We start from the raw sequence: 22,764 nt of genomic DNA on the forward strand, positions 1-22,764 counted from the left end.
TACTGGTCAGTTTTTGTTTTATTTGGACGAGGGTAAAACCAAAAAGTTTGATAAAATGATACGAATTCTTAAAACTGCAACTACATGTTCAGCCAATTTGGACAAGGGAGGAGGATCAGGGCGAGAGGACAAATTCTGGGGCTGAGCTTGGCCTTGAGAGCCAAGACTCCACCCTCTTCCCATAGAAAACAGTTTGGAGGTCAAACAAGGAGGGTGCTGGGACAAAAAAAAAAAAATACAAAAGAGTTCTTTAAAAAAGGCTTCACCAATAAGATGATGCTCTGCGATAATGTACACCGTCATTTGGAATTTCTGTGTATGTATACAAAAAATAAAATAAAAATAACTGCCGTCTCTCATGATGCTAGCACTGATTCAAGTATATTCACCTTCGGTTTTTTAAGTTTCAGCCAGTTGTTTGTATTCTTTGTCTTTAAATTCTCTGCACCAACTTTTGCGTATATCTCAGCCATTTTGGAAATTAAAAGAGATCCTTCAAAAACAAAATGCAGATGACCACATTTCATATCCTACCAATACATAGCATACTGTATAAATACGTACATAAATATATTTTACATACAACAGCCAAAACTTTGAAAAGGGGGGAGATGAGAGATCAACAGGGAGAAGGTAGTGTGTATATATGTATCTGTTTTGAGTGTGGGGTGGGGTGTGTGTATGTGCATGTGCGCACATGCATGCATGCGGTGTGTCATGATGTAAATGGTCTATCCACCTCATCCATCAGTTAACGGAGGTTGGTGGGTTGGTTGGTTGCCATGGCGTGGTGTGGGCTTGTGCGACTGGTAGCACATGTGTGTGCCCAAATGCACACACGCACACACACACACTTGTTCACTCACACACGCATGGTCACACACACACGCTTAGTTGCCCCAGTAAGGGGAGCTGCCGTAACTGGACTTGTTGACCTGTGTCTTCTGCTGCATGCTGCTGGACTGGCTCCTCTGGCTTGGACCACCCTGCACACACACACACACACACACACACACACACACACACACACAGAGAACACAACTCTCAGCTTTAGGGGGCACGGCCAAGCATGACAATGCAATATACGGAGTGTGTCAATAGGAAATAGTATTTCAGCTGTATATCCTATTCAAGCTGTGTCTGAGTATGCATGTTATGTGTTTGTTCAGTACAGTAGTACCTAGGGATTATGTGTGCGTGTGGTAAATATAATATGTGTGTGTCTGTGTGTGTACCTGTGTGTCCTGGCTCAGGTGGTGGTGCAGGAGCTGGGAGTGGGGCTGCTGATGGGGGGGCAGGATGTGCAGGGGGGCGGGCGTAGGCCCAGGAGCCCCAGGTGAGCGGCCCCAGGGCAGACGGCAGGGAGAAGGGGGGAGGGGTACCAGCATGGAAACCCTGCTTATCAAACGACTGGAGAGATGGAGGGAGAAATGTGTTAGTACAGGAACAGTGACAAGGCCGTGCCCAAGGGATTGGCCAATAATATCCGTCTGCTGCTTCAGCCTTCCATCAACACTAGGCGTTCTACATACTCGACGCACCCGACCGGTAGTGCGACACCTTGACGTCAAAATGAAGTAGATCTTGCTGGCGCGCCAGGATTTTAGCCAGGTAGCGCACCACTCATTTTTTTTTCAGACGAGCGCGACAAAGCGGAAACAGGAAGATGGACTAGTTCGAGGACAAGCCTTTATTTTACTGTCTATGGGACAAGCGAGAGTTGCAGTGTTTTGTTACAGTCGTGAATTTGTTATAGTTTGCTGGATAAGTTAATAAAGTTACCAGCGAGAGTTGCAACACATGGAATTAAGAGGAAAGAATAGAAACGATTTATTTTCAAACAAAGGATATATATTAAGGCCTGAACAGGAAATTACACAAACTCAGCCAGCTGCTAGCTAGCTAGCCAGCTAACTAAACTGTTTAAATTATTACAATTTCCCTCGGGATGACTAAAGTATCTATCTATCTATCTATCTATCTATCTATCTATCTATCTATCTATCTATCTATCTATCTAGATGATATCTATGATGGTGATGTAGTGATGTGGAATAGTAGCAACCAAAGTCTGAAGTACCATCACAGAGCCTAGCTCTCTGCTACTAGTGTTTCTTAATGCAGCTTCTTCTGCTGTGTAACGTAGTTAGCGTTAATCTTTTCACAACAGCGACACCTCTGTTCAGGAGAATATTGCAACTAGTGTCGCGACTGACCACGGCCACGAGTATAAAATGGTTCACGGTAGCTTCTGTGGACGTCCACATTGTCGCTACACAGAAGTAGAAGAATCGGCGATTAGGTTGGAGGGACCACCTCTCTGCTAACTCCATAGGCCATTCATTCTAGGATTTTTTGAAATAAACCATAACTTCATATAACATATATCCTGTGTCGATATTGTAGCTTCTGTGTAATCCACATAAACACTACAAAGGCAAACAGACTCCACTACCTCGTCCGTAGCGTTGGTTACCCCGTAAGAAGAATGGTTAGCTTGTTGGGTTGGAGGGAAGCTAGCTCTGGCGTAAATCCCTCTTTACGGCGCCCGTAGGGAGATAACCGTATTGTTTGGATAAAGCTCAGTCCACCTTACTGTCCAGGACGGTAACTCATAAAACCTAGCATACCATTATGTTAAGGTAAAGCATTACACAGAGGCAACCTAATAACAATAATAATTAAAAAGTAAAAACCTAATTTTTTTTAAAGCGGCACTAATCATTTCAGAGGTTTTCGATGGATTGACCGTGAGGTCGGGAAAGTGGAAAGAAGATTAGCTTCAAGGCTATAACTTTTTTGTTTTGTTTTAGGAATGACTGTTTTTGAAGATGATCATGTATGGTAGCTTCAACATTAACGACTTGGTGAGGATGATATTAATAATAATACATAAATAAATGTTTAACTTTGATGACTTTGAAGGCTGAAGGAAGTGTGAGAAGAAAATTTCTGTGTATCTATCATATGAGTTACAAGATTCAGTTCGATGGCTAACGTCCGAAGTTAAGTGTGAGTCTGGCGCAGTACTGGGGGGACCAACTGAAAAATGGATTCTATTTGACTCAGTGCCCTCCCATTGAAAAGCAATGGAGTCTGTTAGATCCATTTCTTTTACTGTCTATGGCTACAGGTCAGATGCGTTGAGTATGTGGCGCACTAAGAGGACACAGCACACAACTCTTCTTCTGTGCTACCTCATTGTAAGAATGAGATACAAAATGCAATCCTTCCACCCGAGTTATGGTTTATATACATTTATGGGTACTGTTATTATTCTGTTAAATTGTAATAGTTGTATTTTTTTTATGTGAACTTTATTTTAAACTGTTAATTTTAATGTCATCATAATTAGCTTTGGACAAAAGCATCTGCTAAGATTTCTAAAATGTCAGTACCCAGATTCTTTAGTCTCTCAAAATGAACAGTGAATTTGATTCTGATGGATAATTCAATTCTGTGCTCGTCTCATAAAGAAACCTTTAGGGTAATCCTGGCAATAGCGTCAAAGTGTCAAAATTCATAAAGCAAATGAATCATGACATGATCAAGCAGACAGTACTGATTTGTTTAACGTAAAACACCATGATGCCATTCTTTCCCCATCTATAAATATATTGAAATGCATTAAACAGTATTAAGTAAATCACATTTACATGACAGGACATGAACTGAGGAGACGGATAGTATTTACTAGACAGTGTCTGCACACAGTCGCTCACCTGGGTCTTATTGTAAACTGTTCCACTGATATCTGGCACACCGGAGTTACTAGACGTCACAGAGACACCTGCAGAAACATGGCGAATCATGTTACCACTTTACATAACAATGCATGCATACATACATATCTTGTATGTGAGAAACTGCTACATTATATATATATATATATATATATATATATATATATATATATATATATATATATATATATATATAAGCACCTGTAAAAGCTGACAATTTAATAACCTGTACTGTATTTACTCCATGTACCAGAATGCTTTTGTAACTTACTTACTACTGTGATTTACTACATTCTGTGTGTGAACCAATCAAATGTCTTTGTTTGTTTTGCTTTTATTTTAATTGTTTAAGCAGCCAATGATTATTTGTTTTATGCCGCCAAAATGGGGGAATGTGAAGGTTCCATCTCCTCAGAGAGGGAAGGCTCATCAGTCCACGGTCCGGGTTTGCACTGGAGAGAGAGAGGATACTTTGCTGCCTGTAGTTTGTGGGAGACCATTGGACAAGTTCATAGGCCCACTTACTCCGTAATATCAGCGATCGTTCTTTGCTTACCCCTTCTCTTTTAAGTTACCCGGTCTGCTATTATTTGTCTAGCTAGCTATTTGTTTCAGTGCTATTCATATATCTATGGTGCTATTGTATTGAAGCTATCCGACCTGGGTAGCTGACCTGCTAGCTAGCTCCTGTTGCATTCTCCGCCGGATACGGTTTCGATTTATTGCCGATTGCTGGGCCACCGAGCCAGACCTCCTAAGGGCGACTGCGTTTTTGCCTCTGGTGCTGAGCCCACCAGAGTGCCAACCGCCAACTACCGCTGCTGCTGTTGAGGTGTGCACTGCAGGCTGACTGCAGCAATATCCTCCACCGAGTCGCATCCTCGGCTAGCTGGGACATAGCTGCCTCCGATTCCTCTGTGTCAGAACTGAGCGGAATCTCCCGGTTCTGAGCGATCGGTCGAGTAACGCCAACTGCACTTACACTGACACACACACACGCGTTCGTCTCTGCTTGGATCACGGCGAAGGTTGGAGAGCCGTTCAGCAGTTGCTGTCCTGCCTGCAGCTCAGAGAGCTGCCAGCCCTGTGCACCACCCGAGCTCCAACGGCCAGCTTTGGGGTTGGGGTTTTATTTGATTATATATGATTAATAATACTGTTGTGATTGGTATATTCTTGTGATTTAAGCTTGACTTGTGTATATTGTATTGTCTTCCACACCGTCTCTGTTTAGCTTAACCTTTAACGTTACCATTCGTTAGCGTTAGGTTCCCCTTTGAGTGAATTGTTCGCCGCGCTGACATTTCTCAGCTATTGGGGTTGTCACGTCCACGACGTGGGCTATTATCAAATAAATATTTAATTATTATATTTCTTTTATATCCAGGGTGTATTGGCAATTCATTTAACTACCTTCACCACTAGTCTTAATATTTTCACATTGATTATTTAAATTCTGTAGGAATACACTATACACGAGCTATACGGTAAGTGTAGTATTTTTACAGTGGAGGCACCGCGCCATTCAATTGAATTTATTGTCTGTAATTGTTAGCCCTACTGGTATTCAGGAATCTCAGCCAGCTCACCATTCCACCGCTGAGACCTTCAGGATCCTGTTTTGCGCCATTTAATTAATTGTTTATGTATTGTAATAGTGCCTGTGCACACACCCGTTAAGAAGGGGTTACATATATATATATATATATATGTATGTGTGTGTGTGTGTGTGCGTATGATGTACCTTTCCCGGGCCGGAGGCAGCAGATTTGGCCTGTGACTGGGAAGAGCTGCTGTAGCCTTTGCTGTAGTCTGCTCCTGCCGGACCCTGCGTCAGGTCGTCGTACCCTGGAACGGTCAACAAATGAGAGGGCTACACAAACACAAACACACACACACACACACACACACCTGCCAGTGCACAGCACCACACCACCACAGAGCCTTCCAAAAGCAAACAAACACTGGAGCACAAGTGCATAGTCTAGTTCAAATTCCAGACTGTGCAAAGTGAGATAAGGACACAACCTATAAACTATGTATATGTGGATGTGGATTTCAGACTCAATACAGTTCACAGCTTACTGCAACAGTACATATACTTACATTACTTAATCAAGTTAAAGTCCTAGTGTGTGAGTGTGAGAGAGAGAGAGAGAGAGAGAGAGAGAGAGTAAGAGATGGGAGAGAGAGAGAGAGAGAGTGAGTGAGTGAAAGACAGACAGATAAAGGTGAGTGGGTAAGGGAGACTGCGTGCGAGGCTTCTTACCTGAGCTAAAGGTGTGCTGGCCGTAGCTGCTGGGCTGCTGGAATGGCGTGGCTTGAGGGGCGTTGCTCAGGCCCATACCGTGCTGCTTAGCTGAGGCCGGCGGCACGAACATAGTGGGGCCGTACTGGAAGGCGTTGGGCACGCCGGGCATCCCGGGGTAGTAGGGCAGGCCCGTGTAGCTGTAGCCTGGGGGCAGCGCAGGGTTGAGGAAGGCCTGCTGTGCGCCGTGGTGGCCCTGCGACTGGGGAGCGCTGCCGCTGGCGTTCTGGCCCTGCGGGGGGGCCTGGGGAGGGGGCGCCTGGTGAGCAGCCGACAGGGAGGTAGGGGGCGCCGGGGAGGTGGAGTCGCCCCGCCCAAACTTTGTGACTTCACCTGCAGGAGGAAAGACGTGGACAATCCATCAGTGAGAGCAGAAAGAAAGATCAGTGAGAGCAGAAAGAAGGAAAGAAAGAAAGAAAGAAAGAAAGAAAAAAGAAAAGATCAGTGAGAGCAGAAAGAAAGAAAGAAAGGGGGAGTTGATGGGGGGTGGGGTGAGGGTGCTGTGAGTACCTGAGTAAGGGTTGTTGGCAAGGCCCCCGTCTCTGCTGGAGAGAGCCGCCGCAGGGCCTGGGAATGTGATTCCGTAGTAGTCCTGAGGAGAGCAAACAAACATACTCAGATATGGACACCAACATAACCTGCATTCTACACCCACAACTTCACCACCATACCAGCCCCCACACACACACACACACACACACAGAGAAGATGAAATCTAAGCATTGCCAAAACCTCCCAGGAGAGAATTTTAGCACGGCCGTGTCCAGCTGAGCTTGAGCTTGGACATGACGTGCCAGCAAGTGTTACTCAATCGTTCCAGTTGCGAAATAAGATGAATCCAGCGCTGGACAGACAGCACAGAAAGAGCAGCCAAGGAGGCCAAAAGCTGAAGGAGGACTCACCATGGGTAATCTAGACTGCAGCATGTGCAAGTCTTCGTATCCATAGATTTGCTGTGGGCGGTGGGAGAATCAGACGGTTACACAAGAGGCGTGAAACACCACCACACCACACAACACATTTAAACAGACTTGTGGAAGGAGCCTACATGCATTTACCAAACTGGCTCAAAATCAATACAGTTAGAACAAACAAATGCTGCAACTGTCCTTAAATCAATGCTTTTCACACATTGCCTAATGTGTTAGTGTGCCATATTGAACTCACACCTACTTAAATTGATTAACAGAAAAAAAAGTGGTCTATCGTCACTGAGACAATCCACATACAAAAAAAAACCAAACATTTAGATCAGTATACAGACTGTTAGACAAAAGGGCTTAAAATTGGAGAATTTAAAATACAAATGGCCTGCAATGAATTCTATGAAACAATTTAAAATAGTAGATTTACAAATCCAGGCACAACAGAACATGGTGCTATAAATAATTGGCCAGCTGCATATTGAATCAATATATTTTTTATGAGTGTCTGTAGCTTCAACAACCTTGACCTGAGGATGGCCCTTGAGCTGTGTGTGTGTGTGTGTGTGTGTGTGACAGTTACCGGGTATGCTGGCAGGAGGCCTCCAGGACCCATGATGTACTGGTTGGGCAGAAGAGGAGGAACCCCCTGAGACAGGTTAGGAGGAGCTTTACCTGACAGGGATGAAGATTGGAGCAGGGTAGGTAGGTGGGGGGTAGCAGAGAACATCAATAAACCTGACAAGAAATAATCTGAAACGTCCACTGACATGTCATTTCACAATTTGAAGAAGCAGTCTGTAATTCTAAACCCATAGTTGTTTTGATTCAGCAAACTACTCAGAACTCGTACTCAGAACTCTCTGTTCTGTGTTTGCACTAAAAAAAAAAAAAAACCTCGTGTTCGTGCAGTCCTGACTGTGACTATCCCCCGCTGGACTATTTGAACTTTCGGTCACTAAATCAGGATTAATGAATCATCATACCGGATACGTAAATCATCCCACCTCTTGTAACTTTCAGCTCAAGTGCTTTTAACACCATGTCTTATTCTCTACACCTGACTATCATATGCATTTGTCATGTATACAGACCTTACTGTCCTGTATTGACCCTAGGCAGATAGGTCAGGCCCTTGAGTCGTGGATCTGCTCAAGGTTTCTTCCTATATGTATCTCCAATTCTAGGGAGTTTTTCCTCGCCCCTGTTACCCATACACCTCACCCATCACTTTTTTCTCTGATTGCCTACATTCTGTAAAGCGCCATGATACATGTGTAATGTTTTGGCGCTCTATAAGCAAAATAAATTGAATTAAAATTAAACTGGAAACAAAGCTGCTCAGAGCCATAAGCAATGCCAGTCAATCAACACTGTTTCAGCAGCACAGAAAAAAAGGGATGTTATCTGATGGGCTGCTGAGGTCAGATATCTTGAAGCATCAGATATGGGGCCTTTATTTTGGACGCGGGCCACACGCGGGCCTTGGCCCACACTTACTGGAGGAGGACAGCAGCTGTGTGGTCCTGATGGCCGACGCCGTGTTGGCGTTCGTTGTGGTCCCGTTGGCGGTGAGGCCCAGCACTCCGGAGCTGTGCAGGCCGGCGCTGCTGCTGGCGATGCCCACGGAGCCGCCGACGCTGATGGGCAGGCCTGCTGTCTGCACCCCTGAGTACGCCACAGAGGAGGGGGGAGCCAGCGAGTTCACGCTGTCCACACTGGAGTGCTGCTGGGGCAGGGAGAGGGAGAGGCCCATTTATTAACAACTTTATATTCACACGTCTTCATTAATAATGAAGGATTGAAAATCATGTCCAGCATTCTTTTATGTTTATGTGTGTGTGTGTGTGTGCTCTGCCCATGTAGGGTGTGTGTGTGTGTGTGTGTGTGTGTGTGTGCTCTGCCCATGTAGGTTAACCCTCGTGTGTGTGTGTGTGTGTGTGTGCGTGTACTCTAAGAGTTCTACTCATATAGGCTAACCCTCGTGTGTGTGTGTGTGTGTGTGTGTGTGTGTGTGCGTGCTCTGCCCATGTAGGCTAACCCTCTCGTGTGTGTGTGTGTGCTCTGCCCATATAGGCTAACCCTCTCGTGTGTGTGTGTGTGTGTGTTTTGCCTGCCTGACTGACAGACAGCTAAAGATCACTTACTGCGAGAGAAGAGCTGGTAGCAAGTGCTGAGACCGAGGAGTGGCCACTGCTTACATGACTAATGAGAAGCAGAGAGATACACACAAAGACATCCAATCACACCAGTGCATTAAGGGCCCCACTTGACAAGTGTGCAGCAATGAGCTGATTATACACTCTGCCTGAATGACATGAAATCTAGTTTGGAGTTCTAACAAAGCCCATATGCAGTCAAGCTGTCTGAGGAGTGTAATGCACCACTCAAATAGCGGCTTGTACGTTCTATGCAGACTCACACTGTTACTTATGACTGTGGCTACTCAGTGAGGGACTCCAACTGATGCATCTACAATATTAAAGGATGAGACATTTTTTGTTTCTTGGGTTAATTCTTGGGGGAAATACTCCCATCTAGCGGTGAGATGGTATATTGCAACAGACTCCAGCTCCCTCCCCACTCCAAGCGTGACTTACTAGCTACGGAAGCCACACCATAAATGTCCTAGCTGCGGTTAACAGATGTCATACACAACTATTGAGTATTTATTCTCGTAATGAGATTATTTTAGAATAATAATTGTAAATTGCATTTAGTAATTTAGTCTGTGAAACTATCGGTCATATAATCATGAAAGATGAATAATGTCGTTATGGATTTGTAATTTTGGCTTATATTCAGCGAGCAACTTTGTAAACGAAATGCAATGGTTCCAAATAATCAGTGCTAGTAGTTGACAATACTGTACAAGATATGTAGTTCAAGATAACGTTAACGTGGTCTTCTATCTCCATACAAAGAGTGGGGGGGGGGATCATCAGGTGATTCAATGTTAGGGGTTTCCTGACAGCAGCGAGCACAACTCGTGTCGTTCAGTAACTGAACGGCAAACGCGAAAGGTGGTGCAAGAATTTCAGGTATATCCCTCTTTGGCTAATGTATTCTAAAGATGGAGGCCGAAACATGGCTGCCGCTATACGGGCGACTCTCCCGCCTGTATTCTAAATGGCAGATTCTACACTTACGAGAATACTACCATTTGTTGGTGGACGTAATTACACATGAATGAGCACATATTTTTGGAAAAAGGAAAAATTAGATTTTTGCTAAGAATCAACTCAAGAAATTACACAATGCAGCTTTAAACAAATGAATCAGAGTGATGCAATATTCTATAATAGTATTCACAACGCTTCCTCTTGACAAAATATATTTCATTTGGTTCATTTGTTGAATTCAGCAGTATTCTGTGTGGGAATGTGTGTTACCTGCTGAGAGGGGGCAGGCTGGCTGATGGGAGCTCGGCTGCCAGGCTGGAGAGTGGTGTGCTGTGAGGGGGCACGGAAGGGGGCAGGATGGCCGAGGGGGCAGAGGGGGGCCCGCTGCCCGCATTGCCCAGAGACGGTGACTCCGGTTTAGGGGTGGAGGACGCGGATGTGGCTGTATAGGGAGGGAGGAGGGAGGGAGGGAGAGAGAGAGAGAGACAAAAAGATAGAGGGGGAGAAAGGAGAGAGAGAGAGAGAGAGAGAGAGATTGTTATCGGTTCCGGGAAATGAGGACCAGAGCTGTCTCAAGTGCTTTTCTACGGATGCAAGAAGCAGTGAGCCACAAAGTAGTGGTTAATTACTTCCTTTGCCCATTGATGCTGGTCTGGCAAGTGCATGACTTATCCTGAGTGATATGCAGTAAAGGGCCTAGCATTTCCTTATTTGTGTGATATTTCATATTAATGTCACTGATGTGGCTAAATTGTGTATTATACTTACAGTCAAGAGCAGCAGATGTCCTCACACCGTTATAACCGTTCTACATGAAAGAAAAAAACAAAACAAAAAAAAAAAAAAAGACAAAAACACACTGACATTACAAACAGGCAACACACAGGACAACTACATCTAGATATTAACTGACCAATCATACTGGCTGATACCATGCCAGGGATGACGAGGAACCAATCAGTACTCACCGTGACAGGGCCAGGGGCATCTTTGCTCTGGGAGAAAGCGAGCCGCGAGTGCGGGGCTACGGCACAGTCGAAGCTGCTGGCCGCCGAGGAGACGGAGGAAGAGGAGGGGGTGGTGGAGGGCATGGGCACCGTGCTGGGGGTGCTGAGCGAGGGCGCCAGGCTGGGCAGGGGCACGGAGGCCGAGGGGTAGATACTGTCCGTGGAGGACAGGGGCAGCAGCAGGGGAACCGGGTTGGTCAGAGACTCACTGCGCATGGGGAGAAGGAGGTCACAGGTTAGCCACCTCACCCATCACTGAGCTCTGATAAGCCCTCCAGACCACAGTCACATATGTAAGCTCAAACTCAGTGACTAACCCCTCATGACCACAAATGAGGAAGTACAGCACCCAGCACTCTTCACCCTCTGCACAGACTTACAAAAACACACACAAACTATGTAGGGAGTTACCTACCACGATGGTTTTCAAACACAATAATATGAGTGTATAGTGAGTACAAATGTGTGTGTGTACAAATGTGTGTGTGTGTGTGTGTTGTGTGTGTGTGTGTGTGTGTGTGTGTGTGTATATATGTATGTATGTATGTATGTGTCTGACCTGATAGGTTTGGAGTAGAGGCTGCTTTGTGTTTGACTGACAGCAGGAGGGTCTCTGGGTGCCTCGCTGCTGCTGTTGGTGCTGCTGCTGTTGGCGCAGGACTCAGGCGCGCTGAAGTCCGGCAGGGCCGACTCCGAGCCAAAGTCCAGTGCTCCGAACTGCACGTTCAGCCCCGGCACGTCTGCTGAGCCCGGCATCTCCACTGCAGACGAGGGGATCTACGCGCACACACACACACACACACACACATTCTGTGTTGAGACCTTTACCAGGAGGAACTGCTTTGCTTGATCTTTGCACTAGTGCAAGTTCAGCAGTACAGCAGAAGTGCAGTATTGTGCTTTCCTCATGTCTCCACTGACTAATTTCGGAAAGGTGCTGAGTGTCTTCAAACAGTATAAACTCATTCTGTCTCGTTCTTTTCTCTGTTCACGACCGCATGATGACCGCTTTTTTTTGCCTTACAGTGAAGAGGGCGACAGGAAGCAAGGGGCAGAGAGAGATGTGATTGGATCGGGAAATGATTCGGGTCAGACTTGAACCCGGGTCCCCGTGGGCATTTGGACACCTTAAGTTGCCAAACTTAATATTTGTTTAATTTGGCGTGGATGAGAAAAGGACAGGGAAGGAGGGTAGCTGTAAGTCGGATTTCATTTTTGTCACTTCCGTGGCCTACTTTCTAGAGGCTGTACTGAACTACCATGGTGCCACATATACACAAAGGTCATGCAAAGTCAGATTACCTTGAATGAGAAGAAAAGGAACGTGGCAAAGAAACAGAAAGACAAAAAGGTGGAGGTTCGACTGACCTTGGAAGAGGGAGGTATCCTGCGTTTCTGCGTCTTCATCTGCCTCTGCTGTTGTGCGTTGGCCACGGCCTGTGCGTCAGACTGCTGCTGCTGCACGACGGCTAAGGAGGGGCCGTCGCGCTGCAGCGAGGGCTCCTGCGGCTTGGGGAAGGGCTCCAGGGCGCCGCTGGGGGCAGAGGTGGCCGGCGGGGGACTGGGGGGGCTGCTGCTGCTGCCGGGACAGGGGGAGGGGGCTGGCGTGGCTCAGGGCGCCGGGCGTCTGCCTCTGCGCCAGCTGGCTCAGCACCAGAGATGGCTCCGGCTGCAGCTTAAACTCACCTGGACACACAAACAAACAAACAAACAAACAAACAAACAAACACATAGGGTTAGCCTATATGGGCAGAGCAGTTAGAGTATGTGTCTTCGCATGTGTATTAGTGTGCATAAGCGTGAATGTCTGTCTGTCTGCCTGTAGAAGTTACACAATTGCAGAAATGCTCATCTGTATGACACAATAGTATGCTGTGAGCAAAGCATTAGCGTGTGTGAATGAGTGTGTGCATGGTGTCTGAGACTCACGGCTGAACTGTGAGGGCATGGGCATGGAGCTCTGCGTCACAGGTGGCTTCATGTCCCATGACGATGGAGCAGGGGTGGACGAGGAGGGAGGCGCGGCCGGCGCCGCCGATCCCCCCAGGCCGCCCACCACAGGGGCGTGGCTGGGCCCCGTGCTGCTGGGGGGCTGGGTGGGCAGCGGCCCCAGGCCTGGTCCCTTCAGCTGCTCCAGGATCTGAGCTCCGGCAGACTGACCCAGCTTGGGGCCGCCCAGCTCGCCGAAACCAGAGCCCAGCACAGACGACTGCACACACAGGGACACAGACAGGGACAGAGATGGCATTTTGAAAAAAAAAAAAACAACAACATTTACTTCGTCAAGTATCACATCATTTCTTTTTTGGCACTAAATTAATTTCCTTTTTTGCCAAGGTGAAATGAAGGTCAGGTAATAAATGGCTGAAGGTCGGGTAATAAATGGTGTGCTTCCAATAGCTGAAACACCATTTAAACATAAAATGTCAAGATAATAAAAAAAAAACATTATAATAAAATAAAACCTTCATATCATAATGGTGGTGTTCAAACAAAAGTAACCTTCCCTTGTGTCATACATAAGAAACGCTTTGTATTTTTGCAAGTTCATTCATGCAAAAGCCTACGGTACACTTTTAACTCTTTAGTGTTCACAGAGATGCTGATAGCCTGTACAGAGAGGCTGGGATCTCACCAGGGTGGCGTGTGCGTAACTGGCAGTGCCCGGTGTAGTGCCCCCGTTGCGGGTAGTGTGGTGGTGGGAGTTGGTGAACACCAGGCTGTGGGAAGGCGCCTTCAGGGCCCCACCCACTTCCTCCCTGGCCGCCGGCTTCTGCAGCAGAGAGGCCAAGTCCAGACTACACACACACACACACAAGAAAAATAAATCTTCATGAGTCTCCAACAGACAAAACAAACACATAAACAGCATCTTACAATGAGTTCCCATTTTCCTTCTAGACACACAGAGTGCAAAAAACACCACCTCAAAAACACATAATCACCACCTTGTGGGTTTTGACACCCGACACACACAGAAAACACCCTGGACTATCATCGAGACGATGACCAATGTGGCTTTTGTACATCACTCCATGCTGTCCTGACATGATGAAAATGACCGCAGTCTCCAGAGTTGTCGGATTGTGTATTGGTGTGATATGGCACCGTGCTAGTCTCTCACCTCTGGCCAGGTGTGACGTGGTTCTCCGTAGCAGGTGGACAAGAGGCGGTGAACACTTTGGTCTCGGAGAGCTTTGGGGAGCAGAAGGAGGGAGGGAGACAAACTGTGAGCTTTGGGGCCAAATAGTCGCCATCACCACAGACACACACTTCTCATAATACATTGTCACACAATCTGTGTGTAGGAGCTCACACTTACATCCTCACTCCAGTCCTCAGCGGACCAGTCCTCCAGAGGGCCCCTCCAAGCCACTGAGAGGGAGAGAGAGAGAGAGAAAGAAAAAGAGAGAGAGAGAGAGAAAGAATGAAAGAAAGATAGATAGATAGGTAGATAGAGAGAGAGAGAGAGAGACAGAGAAAGAATGAAAGAAAGATAGATAGGTAGATAGAGAGAGAGAGAGAGAGAGAGAGACAGAGAGAGAATGAAAGAAAGATAGATAGGTAGATAGAGACAGAGAGAGAGAGAGAGAGACAGACAGACAGACAGACAGACAGACAGACAGAGAGAGAAAGAAAGAAAGAAAGATAAAGATAGATAGATAGATAGAGAGAGAGAGAGAGAGAGAGACACAGAGAATGACAGAATGTTAAAAATACAAAAAGCCCAATATAAACCAATCCAAATAGAAAAAGTTAAGGTAGGTCAAAATGGTACATCTGTCAGCTTATATCCAACTAAACCCTAGTCAAATTACCTGATGCTTACAGACAAGTTATGAAATTGCACAATACCAGTCCGACAGCTTAAAAACAACAACAGTTCAACTCAAATACATCACTGAGATGGCCTAGATCCCCCACCTGGCCCATCTGCGGTGTCATTGGCCCCTGTCTCCCAGTTCTCCGTGTGTGCGCCACCCGATCCTTGCTCTGTGGTGTAGTCCGCAGGGTTGAAGGTCCTGAAAGGTGAGGAGGAAAGGGAGCACCCAGGTTATGCACAGCAGATATTACTGCTCAGCCATTAGCATTTATCATCAGTGATCGAAAGAAAACAAATCCATAAAGCAATTTGGCACAAAGTGCAACTTCATATTGGTATTATTAAGTCATTAGCTGTGAATTGGAGTGTAATTACCACCAAGAGATTTGATTTGGACACAATTGTGTACTGACACCACTATGCAGTGTTTCCCGCAGGAAATTTGTTAGTTATAGGGTGGTCTCTGATATACAACATATATGTATAGCATCATATACATATGTGTTGTATGTTATGTATGTATGTATGTATGTATGTATGTTATTTATATATATATATATATATATATATATATATATATAGATTATTTATTCATGACAGCACACATTATGCAGATATCATAGGTAGTGTTACTATTATATTAGGCTCCAACAGCGCTAGCCTACCTCTTTCTGTCTCTTGCTGCTTCAGCTGTCAGCAGCACTGGTTGAAGCCTGGAAATATTATAAGCAAAGTAGCCTAATTGGATAGCTTATCATAGTCTACTAGTTGGACTGTTCAGTTTCCCCATGTGTGTTCATTCTCCTTGGAATAAACCCCTTTGAGTCTTGGAAAATACTTTTCCATTCACAACTGGATTTCGATGATAAGAACTTAACAATTTGCATTCAATGCAACAGTTTTAAACAAATTTGCGCAGCGTGCTAATGATACTAACTGGATTTAATAGCAATTTAGCCAGTCATCTACTATGTGCCAACAGTCCTTGCTTGCATGATTGTAAGTGTTTGGATATATGGGTTATGTCCGTTAGGAGAGAGAAGGAGAGAGAAGGAGAGAAAGAATAGGCTGCATAAAGATGCGAATAGCTCTGCATTGAAAGAGCTATGAAATTACACAATTATTATTTATCATCTTAACGCTGTTAAGGCGGGAGGTGTGTTTTGCTTAGGCAGTCGCCTAAACTGTATAGCACTGCGGGAAACACTGCTATGCCAGAGCAGGATATATACCCACCCCATTCCCTGTGCTGTAAACCGGCTGGTCCCTGGGGCTCTGCCTCTTCCCCTGCTTCCTGACACTGCGCACACACACACACACACACAAACACACACACACACAAACACACACAGTTACCATTTGGCACAACAGGCATGTGGGCAGCTGTGGCATTCCTTTGTGAGTGTGGGACTATAGGTCATGAATGTGGTGACATATGTTGTTGTCTGGTTTGTGTTGTCCTATGCATGCATGTCCAAGGCATGGCTGTGTTTGTGTATGGAGCATTTTAGATGAGTGTGTGTGTGTGTGTAGGTTGAATGTGTTTTGATTACCCCGTCCTCTTCCCCTGCGCCCACGGTCAGCACCTCTTTCCACGTGAGCAGCGTCCACCCCATTCTCCTCTGCTCGCACTGAGAGAGAGAGAAGGAACATAAAGGAAGACAAAGAAGGTAAAGAAAGGGGAACAGAAAGGGTAGAAGGGAAGTGAGACTTTTAAACAAAATGCATCATACTGCAGACATTTTAACTAAACAACTCACATTTAAAGACAACATTGGAGACTTCCAATGCAGTTTCACCCTCTGGAAGACAGCCTGGGCTTCCCACAACTCTAGAACTGAGGACACAGGCCTTCAACCCTGTAGGATCTCTTGATGTTTACCACTTTACTTTCACACACACACACGCGCACATACACACACACATTCCAGGACGCACACACACCCTCACCGGGCCGGCTGCGGCTGCCTCCCCGGCCCTTCTTGTTGGCCCCGCCGCGTCCGCGGCTGCCCTCTCGCTCTCCGCGCTTGTCCCGGTTCTCGCGGTTCTCACGGTTCTCCTTGCTCTCTGAGGAGCTGCTGTCTTTCCCCACTTTCTTCTTCCCTACCGTCTCCCAAGATGAGGTCTGCAGGAGACAAGACAAACGCCATTCAGATGCACATATCCACACATCCATCCTGTACACTCTCACACACAGGGGTCTGGCACGCATACAAAACCAAAGAGCACAGTCTATTCAACAGCCAATTGTCATGCAAACTCATTCAGAGACTCAGACATATAAAGGAAGCTCAAAGGCTACAGCCATCAGACACACACAAGCATTCTCTGAGTAGTTCATGTAAAATGGCCAAATATTGTTAATAACCATTTAAGATACAGGTACAATAACTTGTCAAACAATGTCCCTGGCAACTTTAACTATGTGAACTGCGTGAGATTTTAAGTCTTTAATGTGTGTTTACTGTTTGATGCCAAGCTGTTTTGACTGTAAGCACTGCAAGATTACACTAAGAGACAGCACCAACCCACTTTCTATTTAGAGTTTTCCAAGAAAACATAAACACAACCCCCCCCGCCTCACACACGTAAACAAAATAAAGCGGATGACAGGATTTATTGCTGCAGGTTCCTCAGGTTACGGTACAGTAAAGTGAGCGATGCCGTCTCCCTGCAACTGAACCGACTGACACCACGCACGTCGTCACTTGACATATGTAAAGCGTCTTTCGAACACACCCCTCTGACGCCTGTTGGTCCACCTGTACTCAAAACATTATCTCTCTCCTAGCCGAAATCTTCCACGTGCCGGTGCCAGGAGCCACCACGGGTCTCTGACAGGGACTGCCAGCAAATATTAATGAGTGCCTATAAGGAGGCGATAACACTTTGATTAAAGCCCTCATTTCAATGAATTAGACTCTTGAGCCTTCTGTGATGGCTCAGCTTACTGCAGTATTCTGGGGAAGGGGTGTGTGTGTGTGTGTGTGTGTGTGTGTGTGTGGAGAGGGATTAAGAGCAAAAGGCCTGCAGACAGATTATTCTGATAAAACTCTGCTACCCCCAGCAACAAACAAATCACTGCTGCCTGTCTCATTTGTTTTGACAAGTGGAGCCAGTGGGAGAAAAGTACATTATTACTTAATCTGTGCTGCAATATGCCTAAATTCAACAACAACAAAGTTCTGGAAGTTTCCTGGAACTGTCCGATTCCTTCTGACTGCCAGTCATTCATTCTTTATGTCTGCAGACGTTTAGGTGATTGGTCTGTAAATATTCCAGTGAAAAACATTTACACACACCCACCCTAAATAAGCAAGCACACACAGACAGATGAACAGACAAATAAACAGACAGACACAGAGAGAGGGAGAGAGCGCGAGCAGAGTAGGTCTGGGAGGCCAAGATCTCACAGCACATGCAGAGTATAACCTTGTCTAAGCAGAGAGGCCTTGAAAACAGATCTTTACTGGAAACACTGCCAACTCTTGCTCCGTCCTCTCTCCCATGCTCCATCACCCCATACCCACCCAAACTTCTCACATCCGTCCAAATGGTCTCTGCTGATCCCTAGTGGATCTCACGGTCAGTTTCTCCCTCACCGTGTCCGAGGTCCCTTCCAGCAGGAAGTTGATGGCTCGGTTCACATCCTCATTGCAGTCGTGCAGTGCCACCATGCACTCATCCTGGTTCTTCCCGGTCACTTCCATCAGCTGTGCACACAACAACAAACACAGATTAATACAATATTTACATAAAAGTGGTGATGACCGGACATTATTATATGGCATGAATTAAATGTGAACTTCTATTAAGTTTTTCAAATCCAATGGAAAAACCTTCTCATCAGTGTGGTGCATGCTCTTTCTGACCTGTTTGACTTTGTCTTCAAAGTCTGCATCATTCTTATCGTAGATCATCTGGGCAAGTCGGATCTGTTCGGCTGTTGCCTGCAACAAGCAGTGACACAGAGTGCATCAGCATGGATGTTACACACAGAGATTTATATCTATTTTGTGCTCCCCGCCCCCCAGTTGGAGAGACTCATTCACTGGCATCAGTGTAGGAGACAAGTGCGTATGTGATGCCTCACCCATGACCGTTTCTGTGGATGTGTGTTTTGAGCGAGTGTGGTGTGCCAGCTGGTTGACTCAACTGTGGGAGTTTCTGTGGCTGGAGGTGAGCACCTGTAACAGTAACAGCTTACATGGCTTGCTCTCTCTCTCTCTCTCTCTGTGTGTGTGTGTGTCATAACAGTGTCTTTAAAATACAGTTCAACCTCACTGATACAGTTTTGCTCAATGTATGACTGATGGATGTCTGTCATGGACTCCCCTTTGGCTACTATATTAGCTGTGTGTGTGTGTGTGTAAGTTTGTGGGTGTGTGTGTGTGTACTTGGAGTGGGCTTCTGGACTTACCTGTGGCTGTTTCTGTGGCTGAGAGTTCTGTGTGGTTGCAGGCAGCACCTTGTCCCGAGAGCCCCGGGCTCGGTCGCTGCCTAATGAAGTCATCATATACAGTATATACAAAACAATGTATGTACAAAATAGAAAAATCTGGAAGAGAAGAACAAAAGACAGAAAGGCAATGTCAGAATCTCACTCATGAGGGAGGAAGACTGAGATCATCTAGTGCCTTAAGTGGAACATTTCCTCCTTAATGCAAATACCAGGACAGATTCTCCAAGTATTGACTGATCTTCTTTAAAGCAATTTCCTCTGGCTGTTTTTGAGGCGCTGAATGAAACCACACGCACAAAAACACAGACTTACACAGCGGGGGTATCACATTCCCACCGTCATAAACCCAGTTGGACTAGATTGTGCAACACTGACCGTTAGAGACCTCTTCCACACACCCTTTCCCCCTCTCTCTCCTTCTTACACACACACTTACACACACACACTTTATCAGTTGTCCAGCATAAATGTAGGCCTGGGATCGTCTGCCCTGGTGTCCACTTACATGTCCCAACTGTGCCCCCCTGTGTCCTCACAACACACTCCCAAACATACCACTAGCCCACTGCCCCACACCCTCATCATTGTTACACTCAACACAAATCCCTCTCCTGCCAAATGCATAAAACAACCAAATCCCACACAGCAGAACAAAAGACATCACGCTCATTCCCAGCTGTAACAGCATTTCCACACGTTTCCAACTGGAGTTCAGCGAAACGTTGGCCAGAGTAAAGCAAAACACAGCAGGAGTTCATACAACGTTGTCTGTCCAGATTGAGAACTGATCAAATTACTATTGTTTCAAATGTAGGATATAGATATGGATTTAATTCACAGATATTTTAAGCATAGAGTCCTTAGGGGGGGAGGGGGAGTAATCTGCACAGAAAACCTCACTACAGATGTACTGTTATTGTTCTGCTACTGCTGGTATGTGCCAAAGTAATCTGTGTAAATAACCTTCATATAAAGGTAACAATCAAACTCCAATAACATTACAATGTCCAAATGACTTTAGGCCGTAAATGGAACATTTCCTACTTTTAAGACTGGGGTAAAGATAGCACAGCCTTGTTTACAGTACCTGCAGGATCTAGGTTAATTCGACACTTCACTCTTATAAGAGGACACTAGAATTGTCTTCGCTTACAGTCAGTAAATTTCAAGCTTACAGGCTGTGTGAAATCTGGTGTCGCCCCAACAATCAATATTGGAAATAAAAAAAAATCCGATGAAATATGTCATATGCGTCAAAAGAGAGGCTGCAGGCTGACTGCGATGATTCCGTCGTATCACGTACTACCAATCGGTCAAGTGATGATAAATTAGGCAAAACATACAAGACAACGCGTTTGCATATTATTCCCGTGATTGCAAAAACACAAAATAAACCAGGAGGAATACATTCGTTCGTCGTTCTTTGCAGCGGAAGAGACGGTCGTAAAGACACTCACATTTTATTACGGGCGACAGTGGTAAGATGGGTGAGGGTGATTCGAGGAAAACAAGTGGTCTTTTCAAACAAAAAGGAGAGAAGGGAGAGAAAAAAACAAAGCAGTCGCTTCAACACTGACGTCGACCGCTAATGACGTTTCCTTAAGACCTTCTATGTCATTGGCTTATTTGTCACCAAATGGTGCTAGCTCTATCGTGGTGCGTTCACAGCATCGAGCAAATCCGTTCTCTACTGTAGCGATTTACATTTCGATACAACATTTAGAAGTCGCAAGCTGTTAAACGCCCATGCATGCACATTCTGTTAAATAAAAATCCAATACATACTCACCTGCCAAGAACGATTTACAATATAAAAAATGCGGGTCAAAGAACCCTTTAACTGGTGGCACAGTCAACGATCAATGTGGCAACAGAATACCCAACATAATACAAGACATTGTTATACATTATTTTGAGATTGTAGCAGTAACGTTACTGCTCTCTTTAGTTAGTGGCAGGATTAAACGAGAGAGTCGCAAACCTTACATCATTAGCTAACAAACATCAGTTTGCCACTTACGCTTTGCGTCGATCACTTAAGAATGTAACGTTACAATAAATACGATTTACTTCTGATTTCAGAGTCTTGAGAAGTCTTCATGGCTAACATGTCAGTTATACACTATTTAAATTGAAACGTTGGCAACGGTACGTCGCTAGCTAATGTTACTGGAGAAAGATTAGGTACTTAGTAGAATAAGTGGAACACTTCAAAAGTAAATATTGATATGACGTTAATATAACAAAGCACAAGCGACAATACAAGTTACCTTTCTGAATAAAGGCTGCTATCGTTGCCAATCTAGTGGGTTATTCTCCTCTTCGAAAAATTCTGATCAGACGATGTTTCGCAATAACAACAAAACGGTCAGACCCACATCACTTGCATTGCATTGCCAAAGCTATATGGTCGAATCTCTTTGTCCTAGCTAGTGTTAGCTGGCTAGCTGGTCTGACTTATTTCCTCTGTTCAATTGTTGTAGCATTAGCTAGCTAGATAGCTACATACCAAGCTAACAAATACACGACCGCCCGGCGTCCTTCTGTAAACTACGCGTGTAAAATATGTTGTGTTGGTCCATGTTTACTGAGAAAATCAAGAAATAGGAAGGACACTAAGAGTAAAAGGCAACGTAGAGCCACGGAGGGCCGAGCAAACAACGTATTTTGCTGAAAAAATGGCCACAGAGCATAGCTAAAATCTCACTCCGACGTTTGCTAGCTAGCTGCCCTATCTAGCTAGCTTACCGGGGAACAAGCCAACAGTTGCATAACAAAACCGAGAAGAACATGTTTTAATCAACTACAAATGATGATGTTTAACGACTTAACATATCATAAGAGAATTAATTCGGTTAATTATATTATTCAAGCCAAGTTTATGTTTATAGATAGGATTTGTTTTTTATTACCTGCTAACACGCTTCACTCAGCCAGCAGCAGATGCGATCACGTGACTTACCGCGCCACCGTTACTGCTTTCCCTGGATCCGCGAGAAGAATACACCAATCCACGCACGCGCGCACGCTCATAACCCAGAAAATAATAACACAAGAATTCTAATGGAAAATAGAACCTAAACAAATATGTCTGATATGGCTGGTACCCATCAGACGTTACGGCTACTCATGTCTCGTCTAAACATCGATTTGAAGTGTTAACACGTGTTTTCCTTTAGAATGCAATATCGAGTCCGAGGAGAGTTGCTATATTTTTGGATCACAGGCAAATCTTGTATGATGGAAATGCGCATTCCACAACTCAATGAATCCGGGTACACAGTAGAAAAAGACTCCCGGGTGCCCTCTAGTGCTTAAGGAAATGTAATGATGTATAAATGTAAAACAATTCGTGTCCTTCCCATATACGATGCAA

General features: G+C 45.3%; 1 protein-coding gene across 1 annotated transcript; it reads right to left on the bottom strand.

Annotated features, from left to right (window-relative positions):
* ubap2a (ubiquitin associated protein 2a) lies at positions 1 to 22,676 on the bottom strand. Its single transcript, XM_048259320.1, is given in 29 exon segments — positions 1 to 986; positions 1,236 to 1,335; positions 1,337 to 1,410; positions 3,723 to 3,792; positions 5,489 to 5,591; positions 6,013 to 6,384; positions 6,562 to 6,643; positions 6,954 to 7,004; positions 7,558 to 7,649; positions 8,475 to 8,700; positions 9,122 to 9,179; positions 10,367 to 10,538; positions 10,865 to 10,904; positions 11,065 to 11,311; positions 11,663 to 11,880; positions 12,472 to 12,669; positions 12,671 to 12,789; positions 13,033 to 13,312; positions 13,739 to 13,901; positions 14,228 to 14,298; positions 14,426 to 14,478; positions 15,028 to 15,125; positions 16,163 to 16,226; positions 16,480 to 16,557; positions 16,877 to 17,051; positions 18,529 to 18,639; positions 18,799 to 18,876; positions 19,347 to 19,484; positions 22,301 to 22,676. Coding segments are annotated over 28 exon segments (3,585 nt in total). The 5' UTR covers positions 19,443 to 19,484; positions 22,301 to 22,676; the 3' UTR covers positions 1 to 890.
* Positions 22,677 to 22,764: the final 88 nt, after the last annotated feature.

The sequence above is a fragment of the Alosa alosa genome, chromosome 12 (genome assembly GCF_017589495.1).
Source record: "Alosa alosa isolate M-15738 ecotype Scorff River chromosome 12, AALO_Geno_1.1, whole genome shotgun sequence".
Lineage (NCBI taxonomy): Eukaryota > Metazoa > Chordata > Actinopteri > Clupeiformes > Clupeidae > Alosa > Alosa alosa.